The sequence below is a fragment of the Mustelus asterias genome, chromosome 10 (genome assembly GCF_964213995.1).
Source record: "Mustelus asterias chromosome 10, sMusAst1.hap1.1, whole genome shotgun sequence".
Taxonomy (NCBI): Eukaryota; Metazoa; Chordata; class Chondrichthyes; order Carcharhiniformes; family Triakidae; genus Mustelus; species Mustelus asterias.
The window spans coordinates 89655104-89671565 of record NC_135810.1 but is presented as its reverse complement, the minus strand read 5'-3'; the positions used below and the strand labels follow the sequence as shown (position 1 = coordinate 89671565).

General features: G+C 41.1%; 1 protein-coding gene across 1 annotated transcript in view; it reads left to right on the top strand.

Moving 5' to 3' along the window:
* atp8a2 (ATPase phospholipid transporting 8A2) overlaps positions 1-16462 on the top strand; it is a 329927-nt gene that overhangs the window by 42657 nt on the left and 270808 nt on the right. The window contains exons 12-17 of the mRNA XM_078221449.1: positions 4621-4703; positions 5107-5156; positions 8275-8344; positions 9250-9334; positions 12530-12669; positions 15838-15976. Coding sequence (XP_078077575.1) covers positions 4621-4703; positions 5107-5156; positions 8275-8344; positions 9250-9334; positions 12530-12669; positions 15838-15976 — 567 coding nt within the window. The remainder of the gene's footprint in view (positions 1-4620; positions 4704-5106; positions 5157-8274; positions 8345-9249; positions 9335-12529; positions 12670-15837; positions 15977-16462) is intronic.

Sequence of the window (16462 nt, the reverse complement as noted above, 5' to 3'; positions counted from 1 at the left end):
CCTTGAATCCTTCAGAGGCAGGAACTGATTTGTATCTTTGTCTATCCATTGAGTGTTTTAATCGATTTATACTCAAGTGTTTTAGATATTTATAGTCATATATGACTGATGATCTTAAATCATTGTGACTCATGGTGCATTTCATCTGCTGAGGTAGTCAGTCAGGTTAAGCATAATGTTTGTCTGTCCAAATCTATTGCACATGCTTAGGCAGTTGGTAGTCAATTGCTGGAAAGTTATATTACTCAAATTCCAATCAGACCTTGTGGTCTAATTTGTTAAAGTGTGGGTGGGCGATAGAGCGGTAGGCATGTTTGATATTTGTGTAGCAGTGGTCTAGGATGTTTGGACCTCTGGTGGAACAGGAGACGTGTTAGTGGTAACTTGGTAGCACGCTCTTGAGTTTGGCCTGATTGAAGTCCCCGGCCACGATGATCAAGGCCTCGGGATGTTTCGTCTCAAGGCCGGTCTCAGGCAAGACTAGGAGAGGTGGGGTCTGCTTCCTAATCAATACCTCGTGGTGCCTAGCAACACTGGCAAGTTTCTGCTCCCCAGACCTAGAATACCTGACGCTAAAATGCCACCCCTACTACCTTCCGCGGGAGTTCAACTCCGTTACCCTGACGGCAGTTTACATCCCATCCCATGCGGACGTGAAGATCACGCTGGACGAAATAGACATAACTACAAGATTGGAAAACAGATGAGTAGGAAGATGGGCTACATAGAAAACTATTTATGAGTAAATTGTTGTTCAGGTAAATATTGTATTGCTGAAATACAAATCGATCAAAATGGTTGTCAGGTATTAATTCTATATTGGGAGTCCTGATGTTTGTAATTAATTTTCACACCAGTACAAACATAATGCCGAGAGAATTCGAGTTATAAGCAATATAAACAGGGAATTGTCTCATGAGCTTTATCAGTCATATGAGAAACAGGGGGTGTTAAAGTATGCTTTTCTTCCTTTTCACCTCATGCTTCCAGCATTTTTCTAATGTGCATCCTTTGATTCACAGCCAGCCTGGCCATGCGATTGTTGCCTGACATAATTTCCACTGTTTGTCACATACGTGTGTATGTGTCTCTCAAATAATTGTTTGTTACCATTGCATCACAGAGCATAAGTTCATTGTGGTAGAAATGGGTTGATGTGAGTGAGAGAATAATAGAGTATCAATAGAAAAAGTGAAGTAATATAGAAAAATATGATTTGGCACTGCAGCGATACTAGATTTATTGAGCAACACATTTATGAGAAATAGACATCTATGTAACCTATCTTCTCAATTATCTGTTTTGTAGTTCACATTAATTCATGAACAAAGAACAGTACAGCACAGGAACAGGCCCTTCGATCCACCAAATCTGTGCCGACACAGATGCCTATCTAATATTTTCTTGCCTCTACGTGGTCCACATCTCTTTATTCCCTGCCTATTCATGTATCTATCCCGATGCCCCTTGAATGTTGTTATAGAATCTGCTTCCACCACCACCTCCAGCAACGCGTTTCAGGCATTCACCACCCTCTGTGTGAAAAGCTTGCCCCTTACATCTCTTTTAAACTTTCTCCCTCTCGCATTCATCCGATTGTCCCCGAGTAATTGACCCTTCAACCCTGGGAAAAAGACTCTGACTACCTATATCCAAAACTGTTATAATCTTGTAAACCTCTACCAAGTCCCCCCTCATCCTCCGATGCTTCAATGAAAACAGTCCAAGTTTGTTCAGCCTTTCTTCATAGTCTATATCCTCCAAACCAGGCAACATCCTGGTAAATCTCTTCTGCACCCTTTCCAATGCATCAACATCCTTCCGGTAGTGTGGCGACCAGAATTGTACATAATACTCCAAATGTGGCCGAACCGAAGTCTAATACAGCTGCAGCATGATTTTCCAATTCCTATACTCAACGCCCTGACCAATGAAGATCAGCATGCCATACGACTTGACCACCTTGTCCACCGGAGTTGCCACCTTCGGGGAACTGTGGATCGGCACGCCGAGATCCTTCTGTATGCTAATATTTCTAAGGGCGCTACCATTTACTGTGTACTTTCCTTCTGCAGTACACCTTTCAAATCGCATCATCTCACATTTGTCCGGGTTAAATGCCATCTCCCATCTTTCGGCCCAGGTGTCCAGCCGATTTATACCCTGCTGTATCCTATGACAATCCTCTTCACTATTCACTACTCCCCCAATTTTTGTATCATCTGCAAATTTACTAATCAGACCACCTACATTTTCCTCCAAATCATTTCTATATATTACAAGCAACAGAGGCCCCAGCACTGATCCTTGTGAAACACCACTTGTCACAGTTAGAAAAGTACCCTTCCACTGCTACTCTCTGCTTTCTATGCCTAAGCCAGTTTTGTATCCATCTTACCAGCTCACCTCGGATCCCATATGACTTCACCTTCTGTCTCAGTCAATTCCTCAAAGAACTCAGTCAAGTTTGTGAGACACAGCCCCCCTTCACAAAACCATGCTGCCTATCGCTAATAAGCCTATTCTCTTCCAGATGTGAGTACATCCTGTTCCTAAGTATCGTCTCCAATAATTTCCCTCCCACTGATGTCAGGCTCACAGGCCTGTAATTTCCTGGATTGCCTCTTATTCCCTTCTTAAGCAGAGGAACAATGTTAGCTACTCTCCAATCCTCTGATGCCTCACCTGTGGCTAACGAGGATACAAAGATTTTGGTCAAAGCCTCAGCAATTTCTTCCTTCGCCTCTCTCAGTATTCTGGCATAGACCCTATCTGGCCCTGGGGACTTGCCCACCTTAATGTTTTTCAAAACCTCCAATATCTCCTCCCTTTTTATCTCAACATGTCCTAGAATGTCAACATCCTCCTTTCTACACTCACCATCCACCATATCCTTCTCTTTTGTGAATACTGATGCAGAGTACTCATTAAGGACCTCACCTGGCTTCACACACACATTTTCTCCACTATCCTTGAGTGGACCCACCCTTTCCTTAGCTACCTCTTCCTCCTTATATATGCATAAAAAGCCTTGGGATTCTCCTTAATCCTGCCTGCCAAGGACATTTCATGTCCCTTTTGTGCCCTCCTAAGACCCAGTTTAAGCTCTTTCCTGCTTTCTTTGTATTCCTCAAGTCTTATCCATTTTCAATTTCCTGAAATTTACGTATGCCTCCTCCTTCTTGTCATCCAGGGTTCCTGAATCTTGCCATCTTTATCCTTCATTTTTACAGGGACATACTTGTCCTGAATTGTTAACAACTGACTTTTAAAAGACTCCCAAATATTGGATAGGGATTTACCCTCAAACAGCCGCCCCCAGTCTGCATTCCCTAGCTCCTGCCTAATACTGTCATAGTTAGTCTTACCCCAGTTTGGTGCTTTCACTCTGGGCTATTTCTATCCTTTTCTACAAGTATCTTGAAACTTATAGAATTGTGATCACTGTTCTCAAAATGGTGCCCCAGTGAGACATCAATCACCTGTCCGTGCTTGCTTCCCAGAACCAGGTCTAAGATAATCCCTTCCCGAGTTGGACTATCTACATATTGCCTCAAGAAGCACTTCATGAGGTTAATCATTTCAATAAATTGTGTTTACCTTCCATCTTTAATATCGAAAATGACTCGAAGTGCATCTGAGGGGAAATGAGTTTGGAGCAAAAGTTAGAGTTAGGAGGCAAGACAGAAAACAGAGAAGATAAGATAATGTTGTGAGGAAGTAATGGAGGAAGATGGCAAAGTCGGAGGATTCCAGAGTAACTAAAGCTGGTAAAGCGCGAAACTGTACCATCAGTAGAGGGAGGAGGAATGTAGAGAAAGATACCGCTTTCATGGATTTGAAGGCTGCAAAGTGCAACATAAAACCGGAGGATGTTGCAGAAGTCTTTGGCAATGGATATAGTGAAGCCAATGAGGATAGGCTGTGGGGCACTGCAGTGTAACAGATACCTGGTGGAATTTTGAACCAATCGATCAGTTGAAGTTGGTGCTTGGCAGGCCATTGAGGAGCAAGGACACTGATCACATCCAGTGAAAGAAAGAACTCAGTTTATAAAACCTTTGTACCCAAAAACTTTAAAGTCAGTTAATTACTTTTGTAATATATACTGTGGTTATTAGAGTAACACAGCAACTAATTTGTGCTGAGCAAGGTCCATAAACAGATGGTCTTTGGTGGTTCCTGTTGAGGTATAAATATTTGCTAAGGCATCCAGAAAACCCCCCTGCTTCATTTTGAAGAGTACTGTGGGAACTTTTACATCCACGTGAAATGGCAGACAGACAGGACCTCAGCTTAACATTCAAATGAAAGTGCATCAATCATTCAGTACTGAACAGGAATATCAGCCCAAATTCTGTGCTTCCATTTCTGGAGTGGGAATGTAAAACACAGCTTTCTGTCAAAAGAGGTCAGTTGTGCTGCACTGAGCTGAGGCTGGCACCAAAGCTGATTAAATTATGAATAAGGCTGAAAGTGAAGTCCTGGAGGAGGCATGCAACATTTTGCAGATGGAGGTGAGTGGTCTTAGAGATCAATGCAGAAGAAAGGTCACCAGTTGCTTCTTTACTATTAATCACGGTGGCGATCCTACTTGCTGACAGATGTGTTTTTGTGCAGATGAAAACTCACTGGTAAAAGCTGCAAAGAAGTTTGGTTTTGTCTTCACTGGAAGAACACCTGATTCTGTCATTATAGAAGCGGTAAGTAAACCTATTGATTGATTTTGCTGGAGGTTGGATGGCTGAGAGCGGGTGGGGTTTGATCGTCTAAGTGCTTTGAATGTTTTGGGATGGGGTTGCTTGGAGGGCTCCTTGGGGCTTTTCCTACTTAGGTTTATATATTCCCTCGTTATTGATTGCAGTACTTCATTTCAAACATTGAAATGTTTAGTATTTTCTAGGTTTGCTATTGAAGAACTGAGGAACTGTGTTTTTCCTTTTTCTGGAAATATCGACCTGAAATATTTAAAACTGCAGTATTTGTTCTGCCAAGTGTCATTCGTATTTTGATTTCTAACATTTACCGAGAACTACCAGTATGTAACTGAGAAGTTAGAATTGCAAGCCATACAAAAATAACTTGTTTTTATATCTCATTTACCAGATGGGAGAAGAGCAGACCTATGAGCTCCTTAATGTTCTGGAATTTTCCAGGTAGTGTATCTATAATTTAGTACCTCACAATGACCAGTCACATTAAATTAATTGCATGAAAAGAAACATTTATAATGTACCTTATTATGGCATCCAATATCTCAAAAACCTTCACACAATGAATTTTAAGCGTGATAATTGTTGTGCAGGAAAAGCAGTGCAGATTGGGCCAAGACTAGATATTTGTTGCGATCTAAATTTAACTGTTCATTATGAAAATAATGGTTCAGGTTTCTCTTTACCTGTTTTTATATGAGACTCTGTAGTGGACGCAACTGATCAAGTCTCAGTTTGAGAGAATGAAATGGGGCTAATTCTAAAGAAAATGTCATGGTAATGCTGGTCAAACTTTCTCAAAATTGATGTGGCTGTTAAAATTTGTAAAGTTTTGAGCTTTTAAATATTTCAGGGTAGTTTAATTTAAACTTCTGAAGTGATAACTTTTAAATGGCCAGTTTTTACAAATTACTCACCTTTTCAGTTTTGGTGCTGTCATGATAGTCTTGTCTCTCATCAAATATCATTTTTGGTCTTGAATGATCTCTGGTAACAGTGAGCATCTGGAAGGAAACTGGGAACACGAAAATTTTATTTTCATTCATACATCCTTATAACACCCTCATTGTATGCAGAAAAGAACAAAGAAAATTACAGCACAGGAACAGGCCCTTCAGCCCTCCATGCCTGCACCGACCATGCTGCCTGACTTAACTAAAACCCCCTACCCTTCTGGGGACCATATCCCTCTATTCCCATCCTATTCACGTACTTGTCAAGGCGCCCCTTAAAAGTCACTACCGTATTTGCTTCCACTACCTCTCCCAGCAACGGGTTCCAGGCACCTATTACTCTCTGTGTAAAAAATCTGCCTCGTACATCTCTTTTAAACCTTGCCCCTTGCACCTTAAACGATGCCCCCTAGTAATTGAATCCTTCACCCTGGCAAAAAGCTTCTGACTATCCACTCTGTCCATGCCTCTCATAATCTTGTAGACTTCTTTCAGGTCTCCCCTCGACCTCCATCGCTCCAGTGAGAACAAACCAAGTTTCTCCAACCTCTCCTCATAGCTAATACCCTCCATACGAGGCAACATCCTGGTAAATCTTTTCTGTACTCTCTCCAAAGCCTCCACATCCTTCTGGTAGTGTGGCAACCAGAATTGAACACTATATTCCAAGTGTGGCCTAACTAAAGTTCTATAAAGCTGCAACATGACTTACCAATTTTTAAACTCAATAGTCTGGCCGATGAAGGCAAGCATGCCGTATGCCTTCTTGACTACCTTCTCCACCTGCATTGCCACTTTCAGTGACCTGTGTACCAGTACACCCAGATCCCTTTGCCTATCAATACTCTTAAGGGTTCTGCCATTTACTGTATATTTCCTATCTGTATTAGACCTTCCAAAATGCATTACCTCACCTTTGTCTGGATTAAACTCCATCTGCCATCTCTCCGCCCAAGTCTCCAACCGACCTATATCCTGCTGTATTCTCTGATGGTCCTCATCGCTATCCGTAAATCCACCAACCTTTGTGTCGTCCGCAAACTTACTAATCAATCCAGTTACATTTTCCTCCAAATCATTTTTATATATATATATATATATATATATTACAACAGCAAAGGTCCCAGCACTGATCCCTGAGGAACACCACTTGTCACAGCCCTCCATTCAGAAATGCACCCTTCCATTGCTACCCTCTGTCTTCTATGATTGAGATGTGGAGATGCCTTCTTGACTAGTCGCAGCCTTCGCGACACACGACGGCGCAGAGTCGCTGAGCAGAAACTGATAGCCAAGTTCCGCACACACGAGGACGGCCTCAACCGGGATATTGGGTTCATGTCCCACTATTTGTAACCCCCACAGAGTTTCACTGGCTGTCTTGTCTGGAGACAACACACATCTTTTTAGCTTGTCTTGATGCTCTCTCCACTCATGCTGTTTTGTTTCTTAAAGACTTGATTAGTTGTAAGTATTCGCATTCCAACCATTATTCATGTAAATTGAGTCTGCGTCTTTATATGCTCTGTTTGTGAACAGAATTCCCACTCACCTGAAGAAGGGGCTTGCAGCTCCGAAAGCTTGTGTGGCTTTTGCTACCAAATAAACCTGTTCGACTTTAACCTGGTGTTGTTAAACTTCTTTCTATGATCGAGCCAGTTCTGTATCCATCTTGTCAGCTCACCTCTGATCCCGTGCAGCTTCACCTTCTGTACCAGTCTGCCATGACGGACCTTGTCAAAGGCCTTACTGAAGAGCATGTAGACAACCTCCACTGCCCTATCTTCATCAATCACCTTCGTCACTTCCTCGAAAAACTTGATCAAGTTAGTGAGACACGACCTCTCCTTCACAAAACCATGTTGCCTCTCACTAATACTTCCACTTATTTCCAAGTGGGAATAAATCCTGTCTCGAAGAATCCTCTCCAATAATTTCCCTACCACTGATGTAAGGCTCACCGGTCTGTAATTACCTGGATTATTCTTGCTACCCTTCTTAAACAAAGGAACAACATTGGCTATTCTCCAATCCTCTGGGACCTCCCCTGTAGCCAGTGAGGATACAAAGATTTCTTTCAAGGCCCCAGCAATTTCCTCCCTTGCCCCTCTCAGTATTCTGGGGTATATCCCATCAGGCCCTGGGGACTTGTCTACCTTAATATTTCTCAAGAACCCCAATACCACCTCCTTTACTAGGACTGCAGACTTTGTGCTTACTTTTGAAGTGTCCACATTTGGGGTTATATTTTTCATATACTTTTACAGTATTTGAGGACAGATGGCAGAGGTGTGCTCTGTGCAGCTGAGAGTGATCATATGCACAGTGAAAAATTAATGATTGTGACGTAACTCTTCAAGTTTATCAGTTAGTAATCCTCAACAATGAGGAAGTTGCTTATTATGAAGAAAACAATCACTTGAAATATAACATTTAAGGATTTGGGATTAGTGCAGGAAAATGGGATTAACGCGACTAGTAGTAGTTTTTGTCAGTGCAGACTCAGTGGGCCGAAGGGCCTTTTCTGCACTGTATGACTCCATGTGGCTTAGCTGGCATATACTGTTTTTATTCACAATTGCGTTTGTTTTTGTTTATCCGATCAATAGCACCAGGAAACGAATGTCAGTGATTGTTAAGATGCCATCAGGAAAGATCCGACTGTACTGCAAAGGAGCAGTAAGTGTTATGTTTAACTTGCTCAACCACACAAAGAAATGCACAAATTTGTAAGGCTGTTCGCAACTCTGATTACTGTTGATTTGAATAGTGTTTATTTTTAACACATTTTGTGTTCAGGGAGAATTCAAAGCATTTGTGAGAGATGTAAATACTGTACATATAAGAAATAAAACTTATTCCATTCATGTTTCATTAAGTCCCGAATGCAAAATTCCTGAAAAGCTTCATATCCTCTGTGCTAAGACAGTTGATATCAGCTGGGATGCCAATTTACATATCTTTGTCCCAGAATTAGCTTCTCCCTGTGGCCAAGCTGTTCTAGTACAGCTACAATATTGGCATCTCCCCAACATTGTGAAAATTTCCCAGGATTATCCTGTCCACAAAAAAAAGGACAAATTCTATCAGACTAAGTATCGCCCCATCAACCTCCTCTCGATCATTAGCAAAGTAAGATGTCTCTCAACACCAAGGTAAAGTCCAACAGGTTTATTTGGAATCAAGAGCTTTCGGAGCGCTGCTCTTTCATCACCTGATGAGTGGCCATAAAGTGGTCACTTGAGGGCCTGAATGGGGGAAAAGGTGGGTTTCCTGCCCAACCGTGAAATGTAAAATTGTGTCCGAGTCAGGGTGAAGCCGCCCCCACCTCACAACCCAATTGGGGGGAGTGTAAAATCCTGCCCCAGCACTACATTGGATGTTTTTTAATATTTGCCTTTTGACAATGCAGAAGTATAGATCCTCAATCTGAGTTTTTCAATCACATGGATAATAGTTTTCAGTTAGATTTCCCAAATGCCAGAAAATAGTTACCATTTTCAAAACAGATCATCTTGCATCCCTACAAAATTTAGGTGCAATATTTAAAAGGTAAATCAAATGAATATTTTGCTACTTAACAGGATGATGTCATTTTTGAAAGACTTGCTGAATTGTCACAACACAGAGTTCAGACATTAAATCACCTTGAACAGTTTGCTACAGAAGGTAAGAAAACAATGAAATAAAATGTACTTGGTGTTGTAGATGAGTGTTTGACCATAACCAGCCATGGGATAAAATAATGGCAAATTTACTCCAATAACAAACTAAATAGTGGTTCATTTTATTACCCTATATGGTGAGTTAGTATTAACGATCATACCATTAACGGTTCTTTACCCAGAGGGTGGTGAGGGATTGGAATGCCCTGCCAGCATCAGTAGTAAATGCGCCTAGTTTGGGGGCGTTTAAGAGATCCGTAGATAGGTTCATGGACGAAAAGAAATTGGTTTAGGTTGGAGGGTCACAGTTTTTTTTTTTAACTGGTCGGTGCAACATCGTGGGCCGAAGGGCCTGTTCTGCGCTGTAATGTTCTATGTTCTATGTTCATACCAGTTTCTATATTATCAGAATCTTAAATTCTTAAATCCCAATACAGTTAAGTATTGCAGATGTTTTATATTTTGGAATTTGACAAATATCTAGAATATTAAATGTTCCTACGACTCCTGGTTAATAAGGAAAATTGCTGAAGAAAGCCTTGAGACCGTAACATTTAAGTACTCTTGGTGTCATTAATGAGCAGCTGCACTGGAATCTCCTGTTGATCAAACAGCTTCACTACACATGGAATCCTTTGTGTTGCTAAAAAACATTTTTTTTAAATTCATTTTATGGCTTTTATTTATACATTAATACCCTTTGGAAGATGGTAGTTAGCCATCCCCTTTACAAACCACTACAGTCCATATGGTGGGAAATCCACAGTGCTGCTAGGGCATTCCAGAATTTTGACCCTGTGACAGTAAAGGAACAGCAGTCTAATTCTAATCCAGGATGATGTGAGGCTTGGAGGGGAACTTGCAGATGGTGGGTGTTCCCATGTGTCTACTGCCCTTATTCTTCGAGGTGGTATTGGAGCCTTGGAAGTTGCTTCAGTTCATCATGTGGTATTAACTGCAACTGTCTCCCTTATCCTGACATTATTGTGGGTTCCTACGCTACAACAGTAACTAAAGTTCAAAAAGTACTTAATTGGCTGCAAATTGCTTTTTGAAAGTGCTATATAAATGCAAGTCTTTATTTTTTTTTACAATTCTTGGAAACTGGGCTGTTAATATGGTATGCAGCCCTTGATGGGATGCAGTTATGTGTGCAGTTATCTACATTCCTGTTATATGAATATGAATTTGCGTGAGAAGGTGCTGCATAGTGGAGCCGTTTGTCTGACTACTTCTCTTCAGTTATATCCGCTTTGGGATAACATGATGAGCGAGGAAATAGAGTAAAGAGAAACTGCCATATGCTTCATTTCAAAGCATTCAAACATAGTGGGCAGAATCTTGTGGAGGCAACAGGGGTTTCAGCCATAGGCTGGAGAGCTGCTAAGAGCCCTACATCATCTCTTCAGGAAGGCCCACCGCATCTTGTGCCAATCCAGCCAACCTTGTCAGGCAGCAGTGCACCTTCCCCTCGGATCAAACACTGAGAGCAGCCAGCCAGGTTGAGGCAGGCAGCCCTTCTGTACTCAGCAGCACCACCTGGGAGGTGCTGGCTGCTGCCGATACGGCTCCAGCAGAGACTTGAATTATGGAAAAACTTAGGCCACAGGTGAGTGATGTCAGGAGAGCGGGGATGGGGAGTAGTATTGCAGGGTGGGGGTTATGGGGGAAGGGGGATGGGGAGGATTGGCAGCAAGGCAGAGGGGTGGCTCTCTGCAGGCTCCCCCATTCTCAATGAGTCCTCTGACCCGGCACTGAGAGCCTTTGAACAAGAACCCATCCCATACTCCCTGGAGGTAACAAGCAAACACACTAGGATTTTCTTTTTGTGATCCCTACTTGGCAAGCCCCTGCCTGCAGGTGGATTAATGCAGCTTGATGGGATGTGCACCTCAAGTGGGCATTAATTGCCCACTCAAGGGTCTCAGTTGGTGGCAGGCAGGAAGATCTCCACTGGCTTTCCCACCACAGACTTAATCAGGTAACTGAGTTCCCATTTGCCTGATTGAATATCCCCTACCACCAAACTCACCATCTTCCGCAAGCTTCCGCCCAGTGAGAAGAAAAGAGCAATTAAAGAGAAAAAGAAAATGTGACATGAGTGCAAGAAGGAGCTGATTTGTTTTAAGTTTAAAAAAAAGATGATTTCATCCCATCACCCTTGTTCCCCAGCCCCTCTACAGGAGACATTAGTTATTGTACTTCTGCTAGAGAGTTAAAGGGCAATAGTTAGCTCTGTCAGCCGGACAGCTGGTTCATGATACAGAGTGATGCCAGCAGTGTGGGTTCAATTCCCATACTGGCTGAAGTTACTCATAAGGCTCCCCCTTCTCAACCTTGCCCCTTGCCTGAGGTGTGGTGACCCTCAGGTTAAATCACTGCTAGTCAGCTCTTCCCCTCAAAGGGGAGAACAATCTATGGTCATCTGGGACTATGGCGACTTTACCTTCCCTTCCTGTTAACTGTCCAAGCTAAAGCCAAGCGGTTAGATGATGGCAGGCATTTTTAAAAACAGCTTGCCCTTGCAATTATTTTTGTGTACATGTTCTCTCATACTTGTTGTAGCCATTTATAATGTTCATTTATAATGCTCATGTACTTTCTTCACAGTCATTTGTTTTTGTGCTCTTTCTTCCCTTACCCCCTCATAGTAAAATAATTTAATTTACTCTCCGGGCAGAATTTTTGTTTTGGGGTCGAGGCCATTCCAATGTCTGTGACCTGATGTGATTTTTGAACTGCTGTCTTACCAGTCCTGAGTGATCTGTGGTCCTGCCATAAGAGCTGGTATTAGAGAGAGGGCGCCTAAAGATGAAGCCACCCATAAAGATTTGTTAATAAAAATGAGCAAACAGAGGTGGCCAGAGGATAGGAGATGGTTGCGGTTAAAAAAACGATTTTGGATCACTGACTTCTCACTCTGTTGCCAGGAGGCCACCTGCATGCAGTGGCAAGGATTTGGCCCTCGGCCACCAACTGGAAAATTATAGTTGTCTTTGTCTCCCCAATGTCCTTATTAGAGCTTTTAAGGGCCTTGATTGACTACCAACTGTTTACAGGCAGGTACTCCATTTTCACATCTGACACAGATGGAAAAATTCTGATCTTGGTCTCTCAAATTGAGTTCGATTAGGTTCACTGCACAAAATTATTTCCTTAATTGATAATTTTGTGTTGAAATGGTTTCATTCCTTTTCAGGTTTAAGGACGTTGTGTTTTGCATACACTGATCTGGAATTGAATGACTACATGCAGTGGATACAGACTTATAGCAAAGCCAGCGTAGCTCTTCAGCACAGAACCACCAAGTTGGAGGAGTGCTATGAACTCATAGAAAAGGTGAGGTCTGATTACTGCTATGTTACATGTGCCACAGTTGTGCACAGAGCCTCAATATGTACGCACTGGAAAAGGAGAGCGAGCATGGAAGCAATTGACATGGCATAAGCCTGTGCTAGTTCACCACAGAGCTTCTTTTATATTGTCTTGAAACTTCAGCTAGGTCCCAACTAAAATGCAGATCTCACTTCACAAGCTATAACCTAAAAGTGAATTTACTGATCTATTTAAAAAGGTCTTGCTTTGAGAAGAAGGACCAACTGCCTCTGAAAAGGAAACAGCCTTTTTACAGTCCAGAGCCTGTCCACAGCTGGAAATGAATCTAAATGAATAGAGTTCTGATGTTCAGGTGTTCCATGAGTCTGCCTGTAAAGCAGTGCAAGAGTCATATTGTTTCACAGATCAACTCTGAGACAACAGCCATATAACCTGGACACTATTCCAGTGACTCCACCATCTTTCCTTTTCTCTTGAACCATTGACTTTTAACCTTTAGCAGAATTCCTCTTTTTTTTATGATCTTATGAGTGTATCTCAAGAGTAATTAGTATACTTTCGTATTTCATACTGTGTGTTAATCAGCTTTGCCTTTCAATTTGACAAGACTGATATTATAATAAACTAATAGGTTGGAATTTTATTGAGAGAAACCTGGTTAAAGTCTCTCTTATTTTGGGTAACAACAGTACAAGTAAACAATTGACAATTTTGGTATATGATTCAAACTTTCAAACTAATGGTGCGACCTGTGGAGTAGTGAGACTAATCAAACTGTGCATTTCTCTTATCCTGGTCATAACTGGATAGAAAAAGAACATTCAGATAAAGTTAGGATGACAGGTTGTGTGGTGGATTGGTTAAGCCAAATGGCCTGTTTCCATGTTGTAATTTCTGTGTAAAAAAAGTGTTACTTGAATTATATCCAGCAGAGTGCAGCACTGCTTAAACATCTGAAGCTGTAAAAAAAAAGTATTTATTTAAACAATATGTTATAATGTTTAACTGTATGAATGCTAAGCGAAAGAATGAAATTAGAGATTAGTAAAGAAAATCTGTTCATATGGGGAAAAGTGAGCATATTAAATTTAAAATACTTTCATGCTTGTTAATTAACTTTAGATCTAGAATTAAGTAGTGCTCCTCTTGGATGTCTCAGTGAATATATATTGTACAATGTGATATGGCACTAAGTCATGCAAACATGAAGCCCTTGATTGTCTGTACTGAGTTAACTAGTGGTAAGAATTGGCCTCTGTGCTCTCTGAATGCAAAAACAACTTGCATTTAAATTGTTCCTTTATTGTAGCAAAATGTACATGAGCAATTAAACAGTCAGATTATTAATATGTACATTCTGTATAATATTGCTGAAAAAAGAGACATGCTTTCAAAGATTTTTTGTCTTGCACTCACCAGGACAGCTGCAAGAATGCCAAAATTTCAAAGGGCACAACAATTTAAATTGCGTGAGAATAGAAGTCCTGATTGATTGGCAAATGGGCTCTGATTGGTTGAGGCATTGCCATGGCAACTGCACCAGGAAGCTATTGACCCAACATGTTTGTTCATTCAAAGAAGGTGCAACATTTGGACATATTCCTTTTGTCGGTAGAGGACAGGTCCTTGCATATGAATATCTGTAATGTCTAGTAAACATAAGTTACATTATGAGCCCAAATGATAATTGTGTAATTCTCAGCACATCTGGATTGTTTGGTAAGCTCTGCCCAATTGTGGAATCACATCTAATCCATTAGTTTAAAAGTTTGATTCACATATCAAAATTGTCAATTGTTTACTTTTGCTGTTGTTATCCAGAATGAAAGAGACTTTAATTAGTTTCTCTCAATAAAAATCAAACTTATTAGTTTATTATAAAATCATTACATTCTGAGTTTTGCAAACACAGATTGGCTGAGAATGGCCAGTGTTTTGCCAATTGCAAGCAGCTGAAAGAGCTGTTTGATATGATCTGCTGCCGCCAGTCATGGCAACATACAGCCTACATATCTAGCATCACATCTACACTGAAATTCATGTACCACATTACGGCATTTGTGTGGTTTGTCTTCATAGCAGCATCCTGTTGCTGGAAAACACCACACGTTGCCGCTTCATGGTAGCAGTATGAAACGGCTAGCTTCAGCCATTGCCTGAATGTTTGAGAGAATTTACCCTTCCAGAGCAATTTGAGATCGACTGGACACTTTGCAGGTCTGAAAGTAGTGGCCTTGGGCCCGTTTGTGAGTGTGTAATACACAGCTCACTTTAAGCCAACAGTGAAGCTAGCCATTCCATGCTGCTACCATGTGGTGGCAACACAAATGGCATTTTCCATGACCCGAATGCTGCTGTCAAGCCAAAAAGGCATTCTGCCTACCGTACAGACTTGTAATATGGCAAATGAATTACAGTGCCAGTGTAATGCAAGGTACATAGGCCATACATTCTAACGATGGTGAATCGTACCAAACAGCACACCCCATCGACTGTTTACAATAGGCAGAGAGTACTGACTATATTCAACCAGTCCGTGCTTGCAAAAATCTAACATTACATGTAATACTCAGTTTGGGCTGCTTCGCAAGTATGTTGAGAATTACACAACCAATTTAAGATTACTAGTCAGGCTCACACTATAGCTCACTGATGCTTGCTAGAAGCTACGTATATTCAAGTGCGGGCAAAAGGAATATGTCCAGACATTGCACATTTTTAAATAAACAAAAGCATGTGGGACAATAGCTCCCTGGTGTGTTCACAATGGAAATCATTAAATGATTTCAAGAGGAGATAGACATATTTCTGATAAATAAAATGGATTAAAGGGATATGGGAAAAGGTAGAGAGGTGGTTTTCATACCAGAAAGAGATCAGCCATGATCTGATTGATTGGCAGAGCAGGTTCGAAGGGCTGAATTACCTATTCTACTTCAGCTTCTAATTCCAATGTTTCTATGTAATGTCTCGACCAATCAGAGCTAATTTGCCAACCAATCAGCACCCCTTTTCTCCTGCAGTATAAATTGTTGTTCCCTTTGAAATTTGGCTTTCTAACCTGATGAGTGTAAGAGGAAAAGCTTTGACAACATGTATCTTTTTTTGCTTAGGTTCTGTTTACCAAGTGACTGTCTGCAGAGTATCTTTTCTCATAAACCTGTCTTTCAGAATCTGTTGCTGCTTGGAGCAACTGCCATTGAAGATCGTCTTCAAAATGGAGTACCTGAAACCATATCAACACTAATGAAAGCGGAAATCAAAATATGGATCCTGACAGGCGATAAACAAGAAACTGCAATCAATATAGGTGTGTCTACCTTCTACTCCACCACATTCACTAGTGCTTTTAATGCCTAAAAAGATTGTAATATAAAATCAATATTATTACATTTGTGCAATCTGAGTTCCTGGGTATTTTTGAAATAAAGGTTCAAGATTAAATTGGGAAAGCTATGAAGGCACAGATAGGAAAATTGTCTTGAATAGATGCTTCATTGCCCGGATTATGGAATGAAGGGCAGCCCAATTAAGATTATTTTGACTATAATCATTCATGTAATTACATGCAAGCAGTCTTTAAAGAGGTAGAAAGGAGTTTGGATGCCTTACTTGGGCTCTGATTTTTACTGCTGTGCCAAATTCAAACTATAGAGTCTCTCTGGTGTTTGTTAGAGGTAATTTTCTCAGAGGGTCCAAGGACTGAGTCTGATTTATGAATGCTAATCTTGTTAGTACAACACTTAGAGGGATTCTTCAAGGAAAAATGTTTGGACTCATTCTGTTCCTGTCTTCA